The 14,552-nt window shown below is 47.1% G+C and overlaps 6 protein-coding genes and 1 non-coding gene across 7 annotated transcripts; 4 read left to right on the forward strand and 3 right to left on the reverse strand.

Moving 5' to 3' along the window:
- Window positions 1-913: 913 nt before the first annotated feature.
- Window positions 914-1,750, forward strand: EDB82DRAFT_518586 (FAR-17a/AIG1-like protein). Its single transcript, XM_025726007.2, has 2 exons — window positions 914-1,443; window positions 1,495-1,750. The coding sequence occupies exons 1-2, from the start codon at window positions 923-925 to the stop codon at window positions 1,640-1,642; spliced, it is 669 nt and encodes a 222-aa protein (XP_025594549.2). The 5' UTR covers window positions 914-922; the 3' UTR covers window positions 1,643-1,750.
- A 1,216-nt stretch (window positions 1,751-2,966) lies between these two features.
- On the forward strand, window positions 2,967-5,059 carry EDB82DRAFT_437764 (cytochrome P450; the record flags this gene model as incomplete). The annotated part of the gene is made up of 3 exons (XM_025726008.2): window positions 2,967-4,168; window positions 4,220-4,457; window positions 4,886-5,059. The coding sequence occupies 3 exons, from the start codon at window positions 2,967-2,969 to the stop codon at window positions 5,057-5,059; spliced, it is 1,614 nt and encodes a 537-aa protein (XP_025594550.2).
- A 373-nt stretch (window positions 5,060-5,432) lies between these two features.
- Window positions 5,433-6,076, reverse strand: EDB82DRAFT_580904 (uncharacterized protein). The gene is made up of 2 exons (XM_025726009.2): window positions 6,025-6,076; window positions 5,433-5,972 (listed from the first exon to the last, which is right to left on the reverse strand). The coding sequence occupies exon 2, from the start codon at window positions 5,970-5,972 to the stop codon at window positions 5,658-5,660; it is 315 nt and encodes a 104-aa protein (XP_025594551.1). The 5' UTR covers window positions 6,025-6,076; the 3' UTR covers window positions 5,433-5,657.
- Window positions 6,077-6,888: 812 nt separating this feature from the next.
- EDB82DRAFT_t272 lies at window positions 6,889-6,962 on the forward strand. The gene has a single exon. It is a non-coding gene; the product is annotated as a tRNA-Val (tRNA).
- A 430-nt stretch (window positions 6,963-7,392) lies between these two features.
- On the reverse strand, window positions 7,393-8,370 carry EDB82DRAFT_481765 (uncharacterized protein; the record flags this gene model as incomplete). Its single annotated transcript, XM_025726010.1, has 1 exon — window positions 7,393-8,370. The coding sequence occupies one exon, from the start codon at window positions 8,368-8,370 to the stop codon at window positions 7,393-7,395; it is 978 nt and encodes a 325-aa protein (XP_025594552.1).
- A 1,235-nt stretch (window positions 8,371-9,605) lies between these two features.
- EDB82DRAFT_518592 (thiamine diphosphate-binding protein) lies at window positions 9,606-11,683 on the reverse strand. The gene has a single exon (XM_025726013.2). The coding sequence runs from the start codon at window positions 11,489-11,491 to the stop codon at window positions 9,761-9,763; it is 1,731 nt and encodes a 576-aa protein (XP_025594554.1). The 5' UTR covers window positions 11,492-11,683; the 3' UTR covers window positions 9,606-9,760.
- A 1,201-nt stretch (window positions 11,684-12,884) lies between these two features.
- EDB82DRAFT_580907 (uncharacterized protein) lies at window positions 12,885-14,295 on the forward strand. The gene is made up of 3 exons (XM_025726014.2): window positions 12,885-13,153; window positions 13,210-13,511; window positions 13,562-14,295. Exons 1-3 carry the CDS (start codon window positions 13,020-13,022, stop codon window positions 14,245-14,247), a joined length of 1,122 nt encoding a protein of 373 aa, XP_025594555.1. The 5' UTR covers window positions 12,885-13,019; the 3' UTR covers window positions 14,248-14,295.
- Window positions 14,296-14,552: the final 257 nt, after the last annotated feature.

Here is a 14,552-nt window from a genome sequence, read left to right on the forward strand (position 1 = left end):
GCCATGGAGCGATCACAGTCAAGGCTATGCCCTAACTCACAATCCGATCCCACCCAGGCGTTACAATCTATCGTGCGCCAAAGGGTTATATGAGGAGCTAAGTGCAGGCAACCAAATGCGGCATGGAAGACTGATGGAGATCGCGGACGAAATGCACAACGATGTCGAATACGTTCACAAGTGGCTTAGCCTGCATCTGAGATCTCTGGTGCAATGCTATGTCAGTGACTTCTCACTTGGCTGGCATTGAAGTTTGACGATTGCCTTCGAGTCAGGTTTCTATGAGGAGTTACTGATCGGTCTGCTCGTTTCTGTTGGGTCAGGCTACTGCTACACATCTGTGGGCAAGACATCTCCATTCTGGATGTTATCCGGGTCATCAAACCTGAAAAATTCAAAGTCAAGTCCTGATTAGCCTTGTCTGAATGTCGGGTGGATAATGCGAATACGACATAAGACATGCACTTCGCCACATCGCTAACTGGACCTATGAGACTAGCCTATTAGCCGCCAACCTCCTAGATCTGCTTGTTCAATCCACAGCATGTGATCCCTGTCATTTATTGAATGTAAGAGCTAAGCCTTATGGTCTCACCTTGGACAATTGGAAGAAGACCTGCAAGGGACATGGGAAAGATGAAATGAATCATTTGACAAATCACGGGCACTCTGCTTATCCTCCAATAGACTGCTGACGTTAAGGTATTATGATATCTTAATACGATGTTGTTAGATGAGAATTCCCAAATCCACTCCTAAAAATATCTTCTTCTACGAGTGTGCGTACATAATTATTTTACTCGCACCGCTTGGTAGCCAAACTCCAAACGTCCAGACTGCCCACTTCATCCCGACAGAAGACGAATATCCGCACCCATCCTCAAACTTTTCCCATTATTCAAAATTGGCAGATACAGCATCGATGACCCTCAAAACGATGCCCACGACCATCGCCTCCCCCAGGGCTCTGTTCCACGCCCTGGGCATGTCATCTTTCACATTCAGCTTCTACCTTCTTACGACATGGGATTCGAATTATTCGCGTTCTTTTGGATGGTACTTCCAGCTTCTGACTGTCGTCGGCCTTGCCTTGTCTCTAGTCACATTTTCTCTTGGTCTCATCGCAGATCTAGCACCTGGCAGCATCATCTCCGAAGCAAAAGACGCAATCGCAGTCCTTGCAACCCCTCTTGAGGTTCTGATCGCCGTCTTATATTGGTCCATCAGAATGCATGACCCCTCGTTACTTATGCCGGAAGATCTTATAATCGATCCGTTACCTGACCTCGGCTTCCACCTTGTTCCAGCTGTTTTGCTGATCTTGGATTTTGTTCTGTGGAGTCCACGAGCGACCATTACTACTCGAAGTATGATGTCTCTCAGTACAGTTCTTGCTGTTGTATACTGGTGTTGGATTGAATTGTGTTTCTACAAAAATGGCTGGTAAGTGCATATAAGAACTTTTGTCCCAACTTCTCTCACTCGATTGCACAGGTATCCCTATCCAATGATGGATCAGCTTTCAGCCATACAGCGTGTTGTTGTTTTTGTTGCATCGGCTGGACTGCTGACTGCTTCATCGTCCGCTCTTCAATGTGTGCATGGCAAGGTTCACGGATCCACCAAGATCAGAGCTGAATGATCAAACATCAACTTGGCGTTGGACAGAGGGCTATTAGAAGCGACTTTTTGAAATGGAACACTTGCGCGATCTGTCATGGCGGGGTAGATATACATTCGTGTTTTACAGCAATTGAACCAGAAGGTGTGTTGTTACATGTTCGCTCGGTGTATCTAGGTAATGCACTCCGATAAAATAACTACAATTGTTATATATGGAATATGAGTCCCTCCTCTAGATCAAAGGGTAGCTTATTGTCAAGAACGTTACACAGCGTTAAGTGACACTCGTCATTTACAGATCTTGCAGTGTAACCAACTTGGAATAACTCTATCCGAGTATTGGAAGGTCGCAAGCCATTTCACGAGGTATTTTGCAACATCTCTTTCGTATCGCGTCACTGTATCTTCGCTTGTTGTGCTGTGTCTAATTTTAATCTCAATCAAAACATGAGAGCCGGATATAGCAGGTATCATCGGGAGAGGCTCAGCCTGGGTCTAAAGAACAAGGGTCGTGCATGGTATGACATGGGCACTTAACTAATGCGGCCCCCAAATGAGTCCAGATCTCTTCTTGCATACTGCAACCCAACAGGCTCGGACTTTTGGTCCGAAATTCCCGTTTCAGTCATTTTGACGCAGGCATTCATTTTCACATGCTTTGAACACGGAGATTTCGACCAATTCGAAAGAGACTTATCCTAGACAAGCTTCGTCTGGCGCACCAAACCGCAGACTACTCCGCATGATGATGAGATCAACGATATGCGGAAATCATGTCAGGCTGGGTATCGACTCCAATTGTTGACTGCATTTAACCCATTGTCGAGCAACGATCGGCAACTCAGCAGCTTCTTTGGGAGGAACAACCTATCATAGCAATGAGGCTCACGACAGACCTCAGAGTTCTCTATCGGTAAATGAGTGAAGGTGGTAATACTCCTGCGGCCAGGAAATGTCTTTCGGATCCCGGAGCCATGGTTGGTGACTGAGACACGCTGAGTGAATTACTGAATTTCGTGCCACTGCAATGCTTTTGGGTGGCGCTTAGACAAGGTCTCTAATACCAATGATAAGGGCATTTACAATCACGATAACGATGATCCCCTTGCTAAACAATGGGTCTATCAACAAGGGGGAGAAAAAATAGATACACAGCCAAGTAGCCCCCACGTGTAAGCAAGAACCTGACGATGATAGGGATGGTGTTGCAAAGTCCAAGAGCGACGTTCAGCTCAGTTAATGGCGTATATATATAATAGAGTATGCAGAGTTTATGCACAATTTGCTTCTGCACCTCCCCACCTTGCGTTACATCGATCATACCTCGTGTGGTATCGGTCAAGATGTCGATCACTATTGTAGCTGCAGTTGCCATCTTTTTTGTGGCTATCACTCTCAAATTCATATCAAACCTTTATTTCGGTCCGCTTTCATCTCTCCCCGGACCACGTTACACACGTGTCACAAGCATCCCATTACTCTATGCCCGAGCCACTGGGACAAGTCGAGAACATCTCCGCCGCATCCACAAACGCTATGGCCCAGTAGTAAGAGTCGGTCCCACTGAAGTCTCTCTCAATAGCGTTGATGGCTACTATAAAGTCCACGGAGTTGGAAGCCGTTGCATCAAGGCTCCTGTTTTTGACAGCATCCGGTTCAGTCACTCACCCATGTTGTTCACGCTTCGGGATCCAAAGCTTCATGCGCAGCGGAAACGGATTTTGGGTCGCGGTCTCTCAGCAATGAGAGAGGAGCAGGAGTCCAAGATTCGGCGTTTGGCTGAGCTTGCCGTGTCAAACATCAAGAAGGAGGCTCAAGAGGGCAAGGCTGACGTGTACAAATGGTGGCGGTGTTTAGCAGTTGATGTTATAAGTGAAATGGCACTTGGAAAGCCATTTGAACTACTCGAGTCGGGTGGCCAAGACATGCCCGTATACAAAGCCTTGGGCAATGCAGGTCCGAGTGTCATTCTCCAGGTGATACTTCCCGATTTCCTTCAGTCCCTTATCAAGTGGTCTCCAATCACTTGGCTCCGAGATGTCGGCCGAGTCACCGAGGTCATATTTGGCCGGGTTTCAATTGCACTTGCTGAAGTCTCTTTACCTTCATGTGGTCCGAGTATGGTTCGTCACATACTAGGTGAAGCCGAATTGAGCAAGAGACCTGTTTTGAGTGACGAAGAGTTGGGCTCTGAGGTATCCATGATGCTTGTGGCTGGTTCTGATAGCACGGCTGCGACGTTGACGTATGCTACATGGGAGATAATACGAGATCAACATTTGAGGAGACATATTGAGGACGAGGTAGCCCGTCTCCCAGAAGACTTCACCACAAAGGATTTGGAGCATCTACCACTTCTCAATAGTGTTCTAGAGGAGACTTTGCGACTATACAACCCCGCAGCTGCGCTCGTGGAAAGAGTTTTGCCTCCAAGTGGTATATCTATCCACGGCTGGGATCTCCCTGGTGGCACAATGGTCTACACAACAGGATGGCTCATCTCACGCCTTGAAGAGGTCTTTCCTAATCCAGATAGGCAAGTCAAGTTTGTCAGGGTTAAACCATCTTTAACTTTTTCACTACTGACCTGATTCAGCTTCGATGCGACTAGATTCATTGACCCATCATTTGAACAGAACAGAGCACATGTACCTTTCAGCATAGGCTCAAGGAGCTGCATAGGCATGCACCTCGCTCGCATGGAGATTTTGATCACACTTGCGACATTGTTTCGCCAGTGTAGAGGTATGAAGTTGCATCATGACACGACGAATGACATGATGAGGCAGGTCGGCGAGTTTTTCATAGTTCCGAAGGGGAGAACATGTGGCATCGTCGCGTCGGATGGCCTTCAGGAGCATGTAAGTGAGAAGTGAGTGACTGCGTCTACCATTAACGGAAGAAACTGCTTTATCTCACCCGGATGGGCAACAGGAACACGTGCTTTAGTTATATCAACTCAATAACTGAGATTTAAAGTTTATATATGGTTTAAGCTCGAGCTCTATATAAAACAAATTCTCTGTTCCGACCACTTAAATTTTCCCAGCTTCTCACACATCAAGAAAACATCGAATTTGCGCAAACCTTCCTTTCACATCAGCATCATCTCCGTGCCAGCCCACAGGAGTTCCATTTCTTGATCTTCAAAATGTTCGTTCAACCCACCAAATCAAGCACGAATCTTCCAAGCCTGGTGACGAATTTCCCCCGCGCAGACATTCTAAAAATCATCACTACCCATGGGGATCCATCTGATAAGGGTTCATCTGGTCATGAGAGTTGGATATCGCAATTCTCAATGCTGCAGGTGATATCCTTCGTATTAATCCTCATATTATTTTTGGCCATCTTGGGCCTAGCTATTGCGGGCGGGAAGAAAGACAAGGCGAAAGACGAAGGCGCGAAGGAAGCGGAGGAAGAGCCGGCGCCGTAATTTGTCTAAACGAACGTCCAGGAGTTACCACAAGCCTTCTTTTCCGATATTAGGAGAGTATTTCGTACATAACAACCTAATCAACGAAAGACAGTTCGGGTTAACTTTTCAGCAGCTTGGCATCTTGGTCGTCAACAAGAGCATACCGGAGAAGTTCCAGGTTAACGATCAACGGATTGCTTCTGGGTTTGATTCCATAGACGGACGGATGGGCATAATGCCAGCGACTACATGGAGATTTTTTGGGCAACCGGGAGGACAAGGAGAGCACAGTGACGGATAATCTAGGGTGCATCGGTATCGCAACTACCTCAATGTCTACTTTCCCATCTTGGAAGCTAGAATTTACTACCACAGGACACGACTTTCAGGGCTTTTGTGATGTTATTGTGTGAGTTTCGGTGACAGAAATTAAAATATAAAACAATACAGATAACCATAGAAACGACCGCCGTGCGTACGACCAAATTCGTACATGGTTCTTATCAAAGTTCAACCCTACGCATCTCAATTTATCTTTGCAGCACCTCTTCAAATGTAGTCAAACGAAATACCATTCTGCACAACCATATACGCGTTGGATTCACACGGCCTTGCATCAACTGTGCTCCCAACTTCCACTTCCAGAGAACCGACTGACAGGAGAAATCGGCGTGTCGGAGTGGCTGGTGATCTTTGCACCATTATTCGTGTCGATGACAAGGTTTTGAGAACTGACTTTCCCACTGAACTCTCTCTGAGTTGTCAGTTGTTTGATGTCGCTGTAGTCAAGCTTCGCATCATAGCTGTTGAAATCTCCAACTGGGGGATCAAATCGGCCATTGAAGGTGCACTGTACCCCATCGACAACAAAAGTGGCGGTGATTTTGTTTCCTCCGTCGAAACTGCTGACTGTACCAGAGGTGGTGGGCATCTGAGAACGAATTAGTTGGGGGCGATGTTGAAGTTTATCTTGTCTCCAGTACCTTGATCTTTGCTATGTGATTAGGGCAAGTGGACAGAGTTCGAAATTGAGATAAAGATTCACACTGGGAAAGGATGGGGAATGGCGGCAGCTTATAGGACTTCCGGATCAGTGTTGCCACAGATTATGATCTCATTGTTCTCTCGCGACAGCAACCCAGACTCTTGGGATTGGATGTCCCCAGCCAGCCACTAGGTCGAGACTACGCCACAAGATTCCGTTTTCAGAATTGGCTTTGGTCTTTTGCGCACATGATCAGACACGTTGGTCGTTTCTTTGATTTCTTGGGATTTCCTCTCAAATGACGACTGATAAAGGATTGCGGTGACTTACGCGTGGAACAGGGATAAGCCCAAGTTCACGAACACCCATGATAAGAGTGAAAATATCAGATGCGAAGTATGCGAGGTCACGACTGCACCTGATGACCTCCTAGTGTTTCATCCTGTAAGCAACCAAGGGAATTCTTTATCCCATACAATAGATTCGACAGCGAGGTGAATAACTGTGACTGGCACACCTAGAGAACTTGCGATAGATTGCTTCAACTATTAGACTATTTGTTTCCAATTCCATGGGTACGAAGACAACTACTACCTTACTGGGATACTTATACCTTAATGTCGGTCCATTCATCTGGCCCCGGCTTCACATTCTCCGAGTTGCTGTCATTTGAATCAGCGGCTACCATGAATGGTAAGAATATCCCGAAAACTATCATCATGAACAGACTGAAGGAACATCAAATTGTATGTCGGAAATAGCTTCGGCAGACACATCTTAGATAAAACATTGTCGCGAACAGTGTACCGCTCTCTATAGCTATTATATTCGTAACTTTATTCCGCCAATCAGCAAAAAGCTAGGTACTGTGGTCTAGTTGGTTATGACATCTCGTTAACACCGAGAAGGTCCCCGGTTCGAGCCCGGGCAGAACCTCATTTTTTGTTTTTGTTTTTTTTTCAATCTAACCCAAAACGACAGTAGTGACTAACTATAGTGTTTTTTGCAAAGTGAGACGATGCTTTCAAGCTTAGCGTTCAAGAAGAAGATGAAACAGCGGCTGTTGGCTCACTGGTGCTTTTGAAGTGGGGACGGGTATTAGAGAGGATGTCACGCGAAGTCCATAAATGCAGAATGTCAAAGAGAATCACAGTTTCAAGCTACAGGTGCCAAGTTGCTCCTCAACGAGGATCAAACGCACAGTAGAGACAAATATGAGGCTGTATAAGCCTTTACGGCAAGTGCCAGTCAATCACGGGCGAGGTAAGAATTCACAGGAGGCGGCAAGAGTAAAGAATATATATGTATAAATCTATGTGGTAAAAAGTCTATTTAGAATAGTCTAATGTCTCTTTTCAAAGAGCATTTAGAGAAGGGCAACAGCACCAATGATAGCCATGATACCGGCAGGGATGACCTGGGCGGCACCGGCAGTGACGGCAGTGGGGGTGGCAGGAGGAGCACCAGCGCCAGTACCGGAGGGAACAACAGGAGCAGGGTAGGTAGGCTTGGAACCAGTGCCAGTGGGGCCAGGAGCAGGGCCGTGGCAAGCAGTGGGCTTGACGAGAGAACCGTTGCTGTCGAAGGGAGCGTAGCCAAGGCACTCGGAGTACTCAGCGGCGCAGGTAGCCTTGTTGGAACCAGCAGCAGATCGGCAAGAGTCGTACTTGTCAGTGCACATCTCAGCGCAGTCCTTGGCCTCAGCAGGAGTGGAAGGAGTAGCGGGAGGAGCGTAACCGGTAGGGATAACGGGAACGGTGGTGACGTGGTGGACACCAGTGACAGTGACGGTACCGGGCTTGGTAACGGGGATGGTCTGGTTGCCGTAGGTAAGAGTGGTCTTCTCGGGGCAGTAGGTGGTCAGCTTGGTGACAACCTCGGTGGTGTAGGCAGGGCCAGTAGGCTTGACACCCTCGTGGCAAGCAGTGGGCTCGACGAACTTGCCGCTCTCCCAAGGGTTGTAGCCGAGGCAAGCAGCGTACTCAGCAGCGCACTGAGCCATGTTAGCACCGGGAGCAACGCGGCACTCATCGAACTTGTCGGAGCACATCTCAGCGCAGTCCTTGGCGTGAGTGGGCTTGGGGGGAGCATAGCCAGTAGCGGTAGCAACGGGCTTGGTGATGGTGCAAGAGCAGTCCTCAATGGTGAGGGTGGTGGCCTTGGTGACAGTGTAGGTCTTGTCGCCGTAGGTGAGGGTGGTGGCAGCAGGGCAGTAGGTGGTCAGGTGAGTGACGACCTCGGTGGTGTAGTGGATGGTCTCGTTGGAAGGAGGAGCATAGTGAGGAGAAGCGTTGGCAGCGCCGAGAAGGGCGGTAGCGAAAGCGGCAGTCTTGACGAAACCCATTGTGACGGTTGTTGTTTTTTGGTGGAAGTATTAAAGTAGCGAGTGTATTAAGCGAAGGACGCGGTAAGTTGGATTAAAGAACGAGTGTGATTAGCGAGTCTGGGATGAAGAGGAAAGAAAGAAGACTGGAGAAGAAGGAGGACAAGAGTCTTTATAATTCTTCCTCTTCTTTGCTTTGTTCTATTGTTATCGCAAGATCCCGGACTGCTAGACGAAGCGATCGATCAGTTGTGGACCACATTGCATTTGCGGAGACATGATTAGCACAAGGACCCAAAAAAAGCTCGTGTTTATTTTTGGTCTCGTCTCTTTCTGTCATCCTATACGAAGGGGTAATTTGCCAGTCCGTCAAGCGAATCGTGGTCCGGAACTCGGCTCTGGGGGACCTGACTAAAAAGAAATGAACCGACCAATAGAATGGTCAAGATGTATACGAGAGGTGCAGTTATTGACTGTCGCCTTGCTTTTTGGCCTCTTGATGCCCCTGACGCTAGAGGTGGTACCTGCGTTAGGCTTATGACTAGCTCATTGAAGGGAGGCAACACCTTGTTACTGCGTCTTTTCATTCGAGCGGAACGCGTCGTAAGTTTTTTGTTCAGACGATGCTAGACTGGAACAGTATGTAGGGATGGATGATCTCGGTCGAGTTACCCAGTGCGACAGTCAGAAACCCAGAAAAAAAAACAGTTGACAACCTGAACGAAAACAAGAGGCCCGATGGTCCGGGCCAGTACCAGCGCATTGACACCCCCAGCCTTTTTTCCTCTGTCTTCTCTTCTTTCTCACTGCCGGCCACCGGTCAATCCGTGTCAAAGCTTTAGACTTCGTCTCGTGTTCTGGTATCTACCGGATCCATGCCGTATAACGTGTTATTACTCCTTATGCATAACCAACCTGTCAAAAGTCACTAACGTGTCAGAAGGAAGCTAACGAAGCTTTACCGCTACATGACAAGAGCATGAATTGAGTCAGCCAGCTTGACTGTGGTCGGACGGAATAAAGTGCTAGCTAAACGGCGCGCCCGCAAGCCTTCGGCGTTGACCGCGGCCGTTTTTGAAGCGCACTGACGATTGGAGAATGGACTGGACTAGTAACAACACTTGACGTCACGTTCTTGGTGGAGTCTTGGTAAGTTGGGTCAATTGGAGACATTCAGTCTAGGGTAACAAAATACATTTTGCAATTCCAACGGCAGCATTACAACAACAGATTGAGGAACATTGTGATAAAAGAAACTCATGTTGATGATATTCTAGATATTTGTAGTATAGCTTCTCAGCTAAAAACACCACGTGAAGCCGCTGTAGTTGTGGTTCTCATCTTAAATCAATCGCATGTTGAATGTGGACACCGATATCAGTGGTAGGTCCACAACACATTCATCGTCATTCTATTTCGACGTTTCTTCTCTTGCTATTTGCCTCTCCAACAGCCCTCTCAACTCTCCAGTGCAATCTTCCTGGTCCATAAAAACTTCAACCATCTTGACGCCATCATTTTGCTTGATTGCCTCTGAATCGAGCACAGTCTTCAACTCTCCCCATGTTTTTGCAGAGAAGTATCTCGTCTTCAATTCTTCATCATTATACCCGAATAATCCCAAAGCATGCTTAAAGTTCCACGGCGCGATATCGTTATAGTCTTCCTTCCTACCGTGAATGGCTCGCTCAATTGTGTATCCGTTATTGTTAATAACAAAAATCACAATATTGAGCTTCTCTTTCACCATGACGCTGATTTCTTGGGCCGTCATTTGCAAACTCCCGTCTCCAATAAAGAGGATCGTGCGCTCCGTATCCTTGTCGTGGCTGTTTTTGTCGCGACGCGCCAGAGCGACACCAAGCGTGGCGGGGAGCATGTACCCAATTGATAACCACGTGACAGCTGTAAAAAAGCGTGATCCCTCAGGGAGTTTGAGAACCTTCCCACCTTCTGCAGCAGTACCTGTCTCTGTCAAGATGGTGTCGCCGCGACGGAACATGGAATTGATGTATGGGTAAAACAGTTCTTGAGTAAGTTGACCAGACGGCTCAAGCTCGCCAGGGTGAGATTTGCTGAGGAATGTTGGTACATCAATCTTGGCGAGCCGCGAAGGTTCAATCTTGCTGAGAAGCTTTTGGATAAAAGGTCGAGGCGGTTGGTCTCGGATGACTTGCTTCGCGATCTTGATCTGATCCAAGGAGAAAGACACTGTCGCGTCCTCGTCCGGAATCGCCGTGAAGATACCAGTGTTGATGTTACTCATGTGCGGTCCAAAGAAGAGGATCAGGTCAGATCCCTTAAAGTATTCGGATGCCTTCTTATCGCCGCAGTTTGCCAGGTAAACGCCGTGTACATTGTTCAACTCTTCGTTGACAAGACCCTTTCCAAAAGCTGAAGTCCACGTCGGCCAGCCAGTGATATTGATCAACTCGCTGACCTCATTAACAACGTTCATATTTCGACTTTCGCCGTCAACAAGAATCAGAGGCTTTTGAGCCGAGTAGATCCGGTCCAATATCTTATCAATGCTCCCGGTATCAATCTCCGTAGTCACCGGTGACGGGCTAATAACACTTTTCACATCAAAGTTACTTGTCGAGATGGGCAATTGAACCATATCGTCAGGAATCTGAAGATACACGGGCCTTTGGTGAACCATGACTTGTTCGATGATCCAATCAATTCTCCCCGCAGCGCTCATGACATCTGTCAAACAGACCTGTGCAGCAGTAACAAGTGCATGCATGGCAGCAAACCTCTTGTACTCACCATCCAAGAAAGTATGGTGGACATTCAATCTTGCGCTCTGAGTAGCTCGGGACGGCGCGCCAACAATGTGAAGCACCGGTGCCCGTTCGGCATAGGCACCAGCAATGGCATTGATAGCCGATAGTTCACCTACGCCAAAGGTTGTGATGACTACACCTAGACTGTGCATGCGAGAGTAGCCATCTGCCGCATATGCGGCGTTGAGTTCATTGCAGTTGCCTATCCAGTGCAGACCGGCCGGTTTGACGTAGTCGAGGAGTTTCAGGTTATAGTCGCCAGGGACGCCGAAGACGGAACCAATGCCGAGCTGCTTGAGACGGGTGAAGAGGTACGCCCCGAGGGGAATCGATTCATGTTTGCTTTGTGTCATTGTGGAAGTTTAACGTTTCTTGATAAGAAGTTTGGCAGGGAATAAATGTCCTCATGTAAGTGCAATAGATTATATTCTCAATAGTTCCTCTGGCTCTGTCATCCCCGCGTTCACTTGACTTAAAGGCCATCGTTATGCCGTGATCGGTTGCCCAATTAGGAATGGTGATTCAATCTCCTTGTCTAGCCGATCCATCATCGACTTTTGCCGAGGTAGGATTATGTGGAGAGATCAACTGGGCATTCAGCCATCACCATCCGCTCGGATGAGGAATAAGAATCATCCTTGGAAGAGGTCAAAGCCGTATGATAACCGTTTGTGGATTCAGTCATACAGACACGTGATGATCCACGTGATACCCTTCACTCTCAATCTCAACACAATTGACATCGTCGCGGCTTGCACAAGCAGTTATATCTCAGATAATATGCACCGTAGACTAGTATTAAGCAGAGAGAATTGAAACTATAAGCTCCTGATACCTGGCTGTATATTTTGTCCCCACTTCTGTCTTCCGGACTATTGACGATCTTGCTTTTGGGCGAACTGGTTCTACAGTTCTTGTATGGTGACCTCCGTGATGTGTTCTTAGTACAATTGAATCATTGGGTAGACTGTTGGGATTTCTGGAGTTTTGCATTTGACCCCAGTCTTGTGCTTGGCTATATAGCCGTGAATCATTGATGAGTTAACTCAATGGAAGTTAGCACTGATCTTGGTACTGTTCTGATCGTTATAGCTGTAAGTCTATGAAACAATTGTTGGCAGGACTTGATATGTCTAAGCTTCGGTTTCCTGGTCTACTAGACTTCACTAGTAAACCAATAAATACAGTAAAAACAGCTGACTACTGTAGCTCAAGTTATTGTAAAAAGAATCTGTATGGATCATGTCACTAGGTAGAGTACGCAAACGGAAGACTTTCCGCTTTGCAACTAGCCTACGCCACAACGAAAATTAGGTCTTAGATCAGACACTAGAGAGACATTTCACAACCGACGGTAAGAAGCAGCCCAACTAGTGTTCTGGAACAACTCCCACAACGATCAATTGACTCAAATGATAAACAAGCTGAATTAGTTCAAAGGACCGAGATTTCCGGATCACGGCAAGAGGGTCGTGGGTATCACGGCACGCAAAGTAGAGTGCGTGTTTGTTCTAACCTTTTTAAGTGGCTGTTCGACCAACAAGCTTTACGCATCTCCCAATCAAAATCCCTAGAAAGATATATGACGGCGCCACCTCGTAAATCAACGATAAGATATGCTTTACACAGACTCTCGGTTCTTTCCGTCGCTCTCAATCACATCACGCCAATTAAACTTACTGGCCGTCTTTAAACATAAGAAACGCGAAATCTGCAGTTTCTTTTTTTCGTATTACTAGGGCGTTTCCCACCGCCCCTAGCGTAAAATCTTGACAATGTTCCTCTTTCGTTTCATCGTCTCGTCTCAACGTTCCAGATCCCGTCACTGAGATTAACACATCTGTTGAGCTCTAGACGCCCTGAGTAGCTTCAGACTCCATCATGGATCACCTATTCCTACTTCGGGCCAACAGGAGGAGAGGCGTGCTGTTGGCTATGGGTATCTTGGTGATCTTTGGGCTGGCGGTACACTCTTGGCTGTTCTACTTCCCGTCGACTAGTGACTTGGCTTTCCGGTAAGTGTGCCAGTTGCAAAGCTTGGTGAATTATCTCTGACTTTTACTCTGATCAGCTCGTCTCTCTCGGCTCCATTACCGACGAAGCTTTCCGAAAACACACCGCAGCTGATGCACCACCTGTGGAAGCCCTTCCTCCACGAACTCAAAGCCACTCAGTTCATATCGAAAGAAGGATACAAATACAAGATCAACAGCAACAACCATAAATGGCGACCCTTGAAGAAGAAGCTGCTTATCCTAGATGTGGATACCCGATTGGACCAAGGCGCTGGGGCCATGATGAACACGTCGTCACCCTTGAACGCCGATGAGATGACTGGCAGGACAGCTGGGATGATGAACCACTATTTATACGGTATGCTTTATCTTTCTTCTTGTCGTGGTAGGGTTCTAACGTGTCTCTAGCTATGATCCATGGTTACGACTACCAGTTTATCCGAGCCCCCAACTATCGCAACCGTCATGGGACATGGGTGAAAGTCCCAATGATCAAGGAAGCTCTCAAGACTCACGAGACTGTCGTGTTCCTTGATGCCGACGCTGTTTTTATGTATCCGGAGATGCCCTTTGAATGGCTTATGAGTTTATGGAACATCACAGACAAGACCCTTCTTGCTATGTCCAACGACCCTGACTCACCAAAAAACCGCGACGCCAAAGGAAAAGTCATGATGAATACAGGTTTCATTATTGCTCGACAAAGCAACCGAACGCAAGAACTTTTCCACGATTGGAACCAATGCCCAACTGAGAAGAAATACAAGGGTTGTGCGAGATGGGCAAAGGACTGGGCACACGAACAAGCGGCGTTTTCCAACTATGTCCGCTATGATTACAACGCAACGGATGACGTACAGACGATTCCATGTATGGACGGAAATGGCAGTCCCTACATTGGGGACAAGACATGTGGCGGAGTCTTCATTCGTCATCATTGGTTCCACAAAGATTATCCCGCAAACGACCTTCGACAGCTTCTACTTGACATGCTTGTGAAGCGAATACACGCCGGGTTTCATCATGCGCAGGAACAGAATTTCATAGACGCGAGCCATTATACCCATCCGCTCAACAACATGAAGAATATGTAGATAGATGATAGTTACAAAACACATATATAATGAAGCACAATATGCATATACCTAGCAGCGCTCTTACTCTTGTATTCATAACACGCAGCTGCTGGTCCTTTGGGGGCCGTGATAATTGATAAATATTTTGTCTAAGAAGTCTAGAAGTTGTCCTTGATAACAACAAGCGTGTTTATCTAAACGCTTACTCAAATGTAACTCAGCAAGAGATTAAGCGCGCCAGTCCCTGATTCTCAGTGACGGTCAGCCTATTCCAAATCCATCAATCTCAATGCTGATCTCTCAAAGCAATGACTAGTTGACAA

Source organism: Fusarium venenatum, assembly GCF_020744135.1.
Source record: "Fusarium venenatum strain MPI-CAGE-CH-0201 chromosome Unknown EDB82scaffold_4, whole genome shotgun sequence".
Classification (NCBI taxonomy): domain Eukaryota; kingdom Fungi; phylum Ascomycota; class Sordariomycetes; order Hypocreales; family Nectriaceae; genus Fusarium; species Fusarium venenatum.

Excerpts from the sequence above, each read along its gene's own strand:
- EDB82DRAFT_518586 (XM_025726007.2), top strand. The coding sequence starts at position 923 with ATGACCCTCAAAACGATGCCCACGACCATCGCCTCCCCCAGGGCTCTG. Across the intron at positions 1,444-1,494 it reads TGTTTCTACAAAAATGGCTG|GTATCCCTATCCAATGATGG; the intron begins GTAAGTGCATAT and ends TCGATTGCACAG.
- EDB82DRAFT_580904 (XM_025726009.2), bottom strand. The coding sequence starts at position 5,972 with ATGCCCACCACCTCTGGTACAGTCAGCAGTTTCGACGGAGGAAACAAA.
- EDB82DRAFT_518592 (XM_025726013.2), bottom strand. The coding sequence starts at position 11,491 with ATGACACAAAGCAAACATGAATCGATTCCCCTCGGGGCGTACCTCTTC.
- EDB82DRAFT_580907 (XM_025726014.2), top strand. The coding sequence starts at position 13,020 with ATGGATCACCTATTCCTACTTCGGGCCAACAGGAGGAGAGGCGTGCTG. Across the intron at positions 13,154-13,209 it reads ACTAGTGACTTGGCTTTCCG|CTCGTCTCTCTCGGCTCCAT; the intron begins GTAAGTGTGCCA and ends TACTCTGATCAG. Across the intron at positions 13,512-13,561 it reads GATGAACCACTATTTATACG|CTATGATCCATGGTTACGAC; the intron begins GTATGCTTTATC and ends ACGTGTCTCTAG.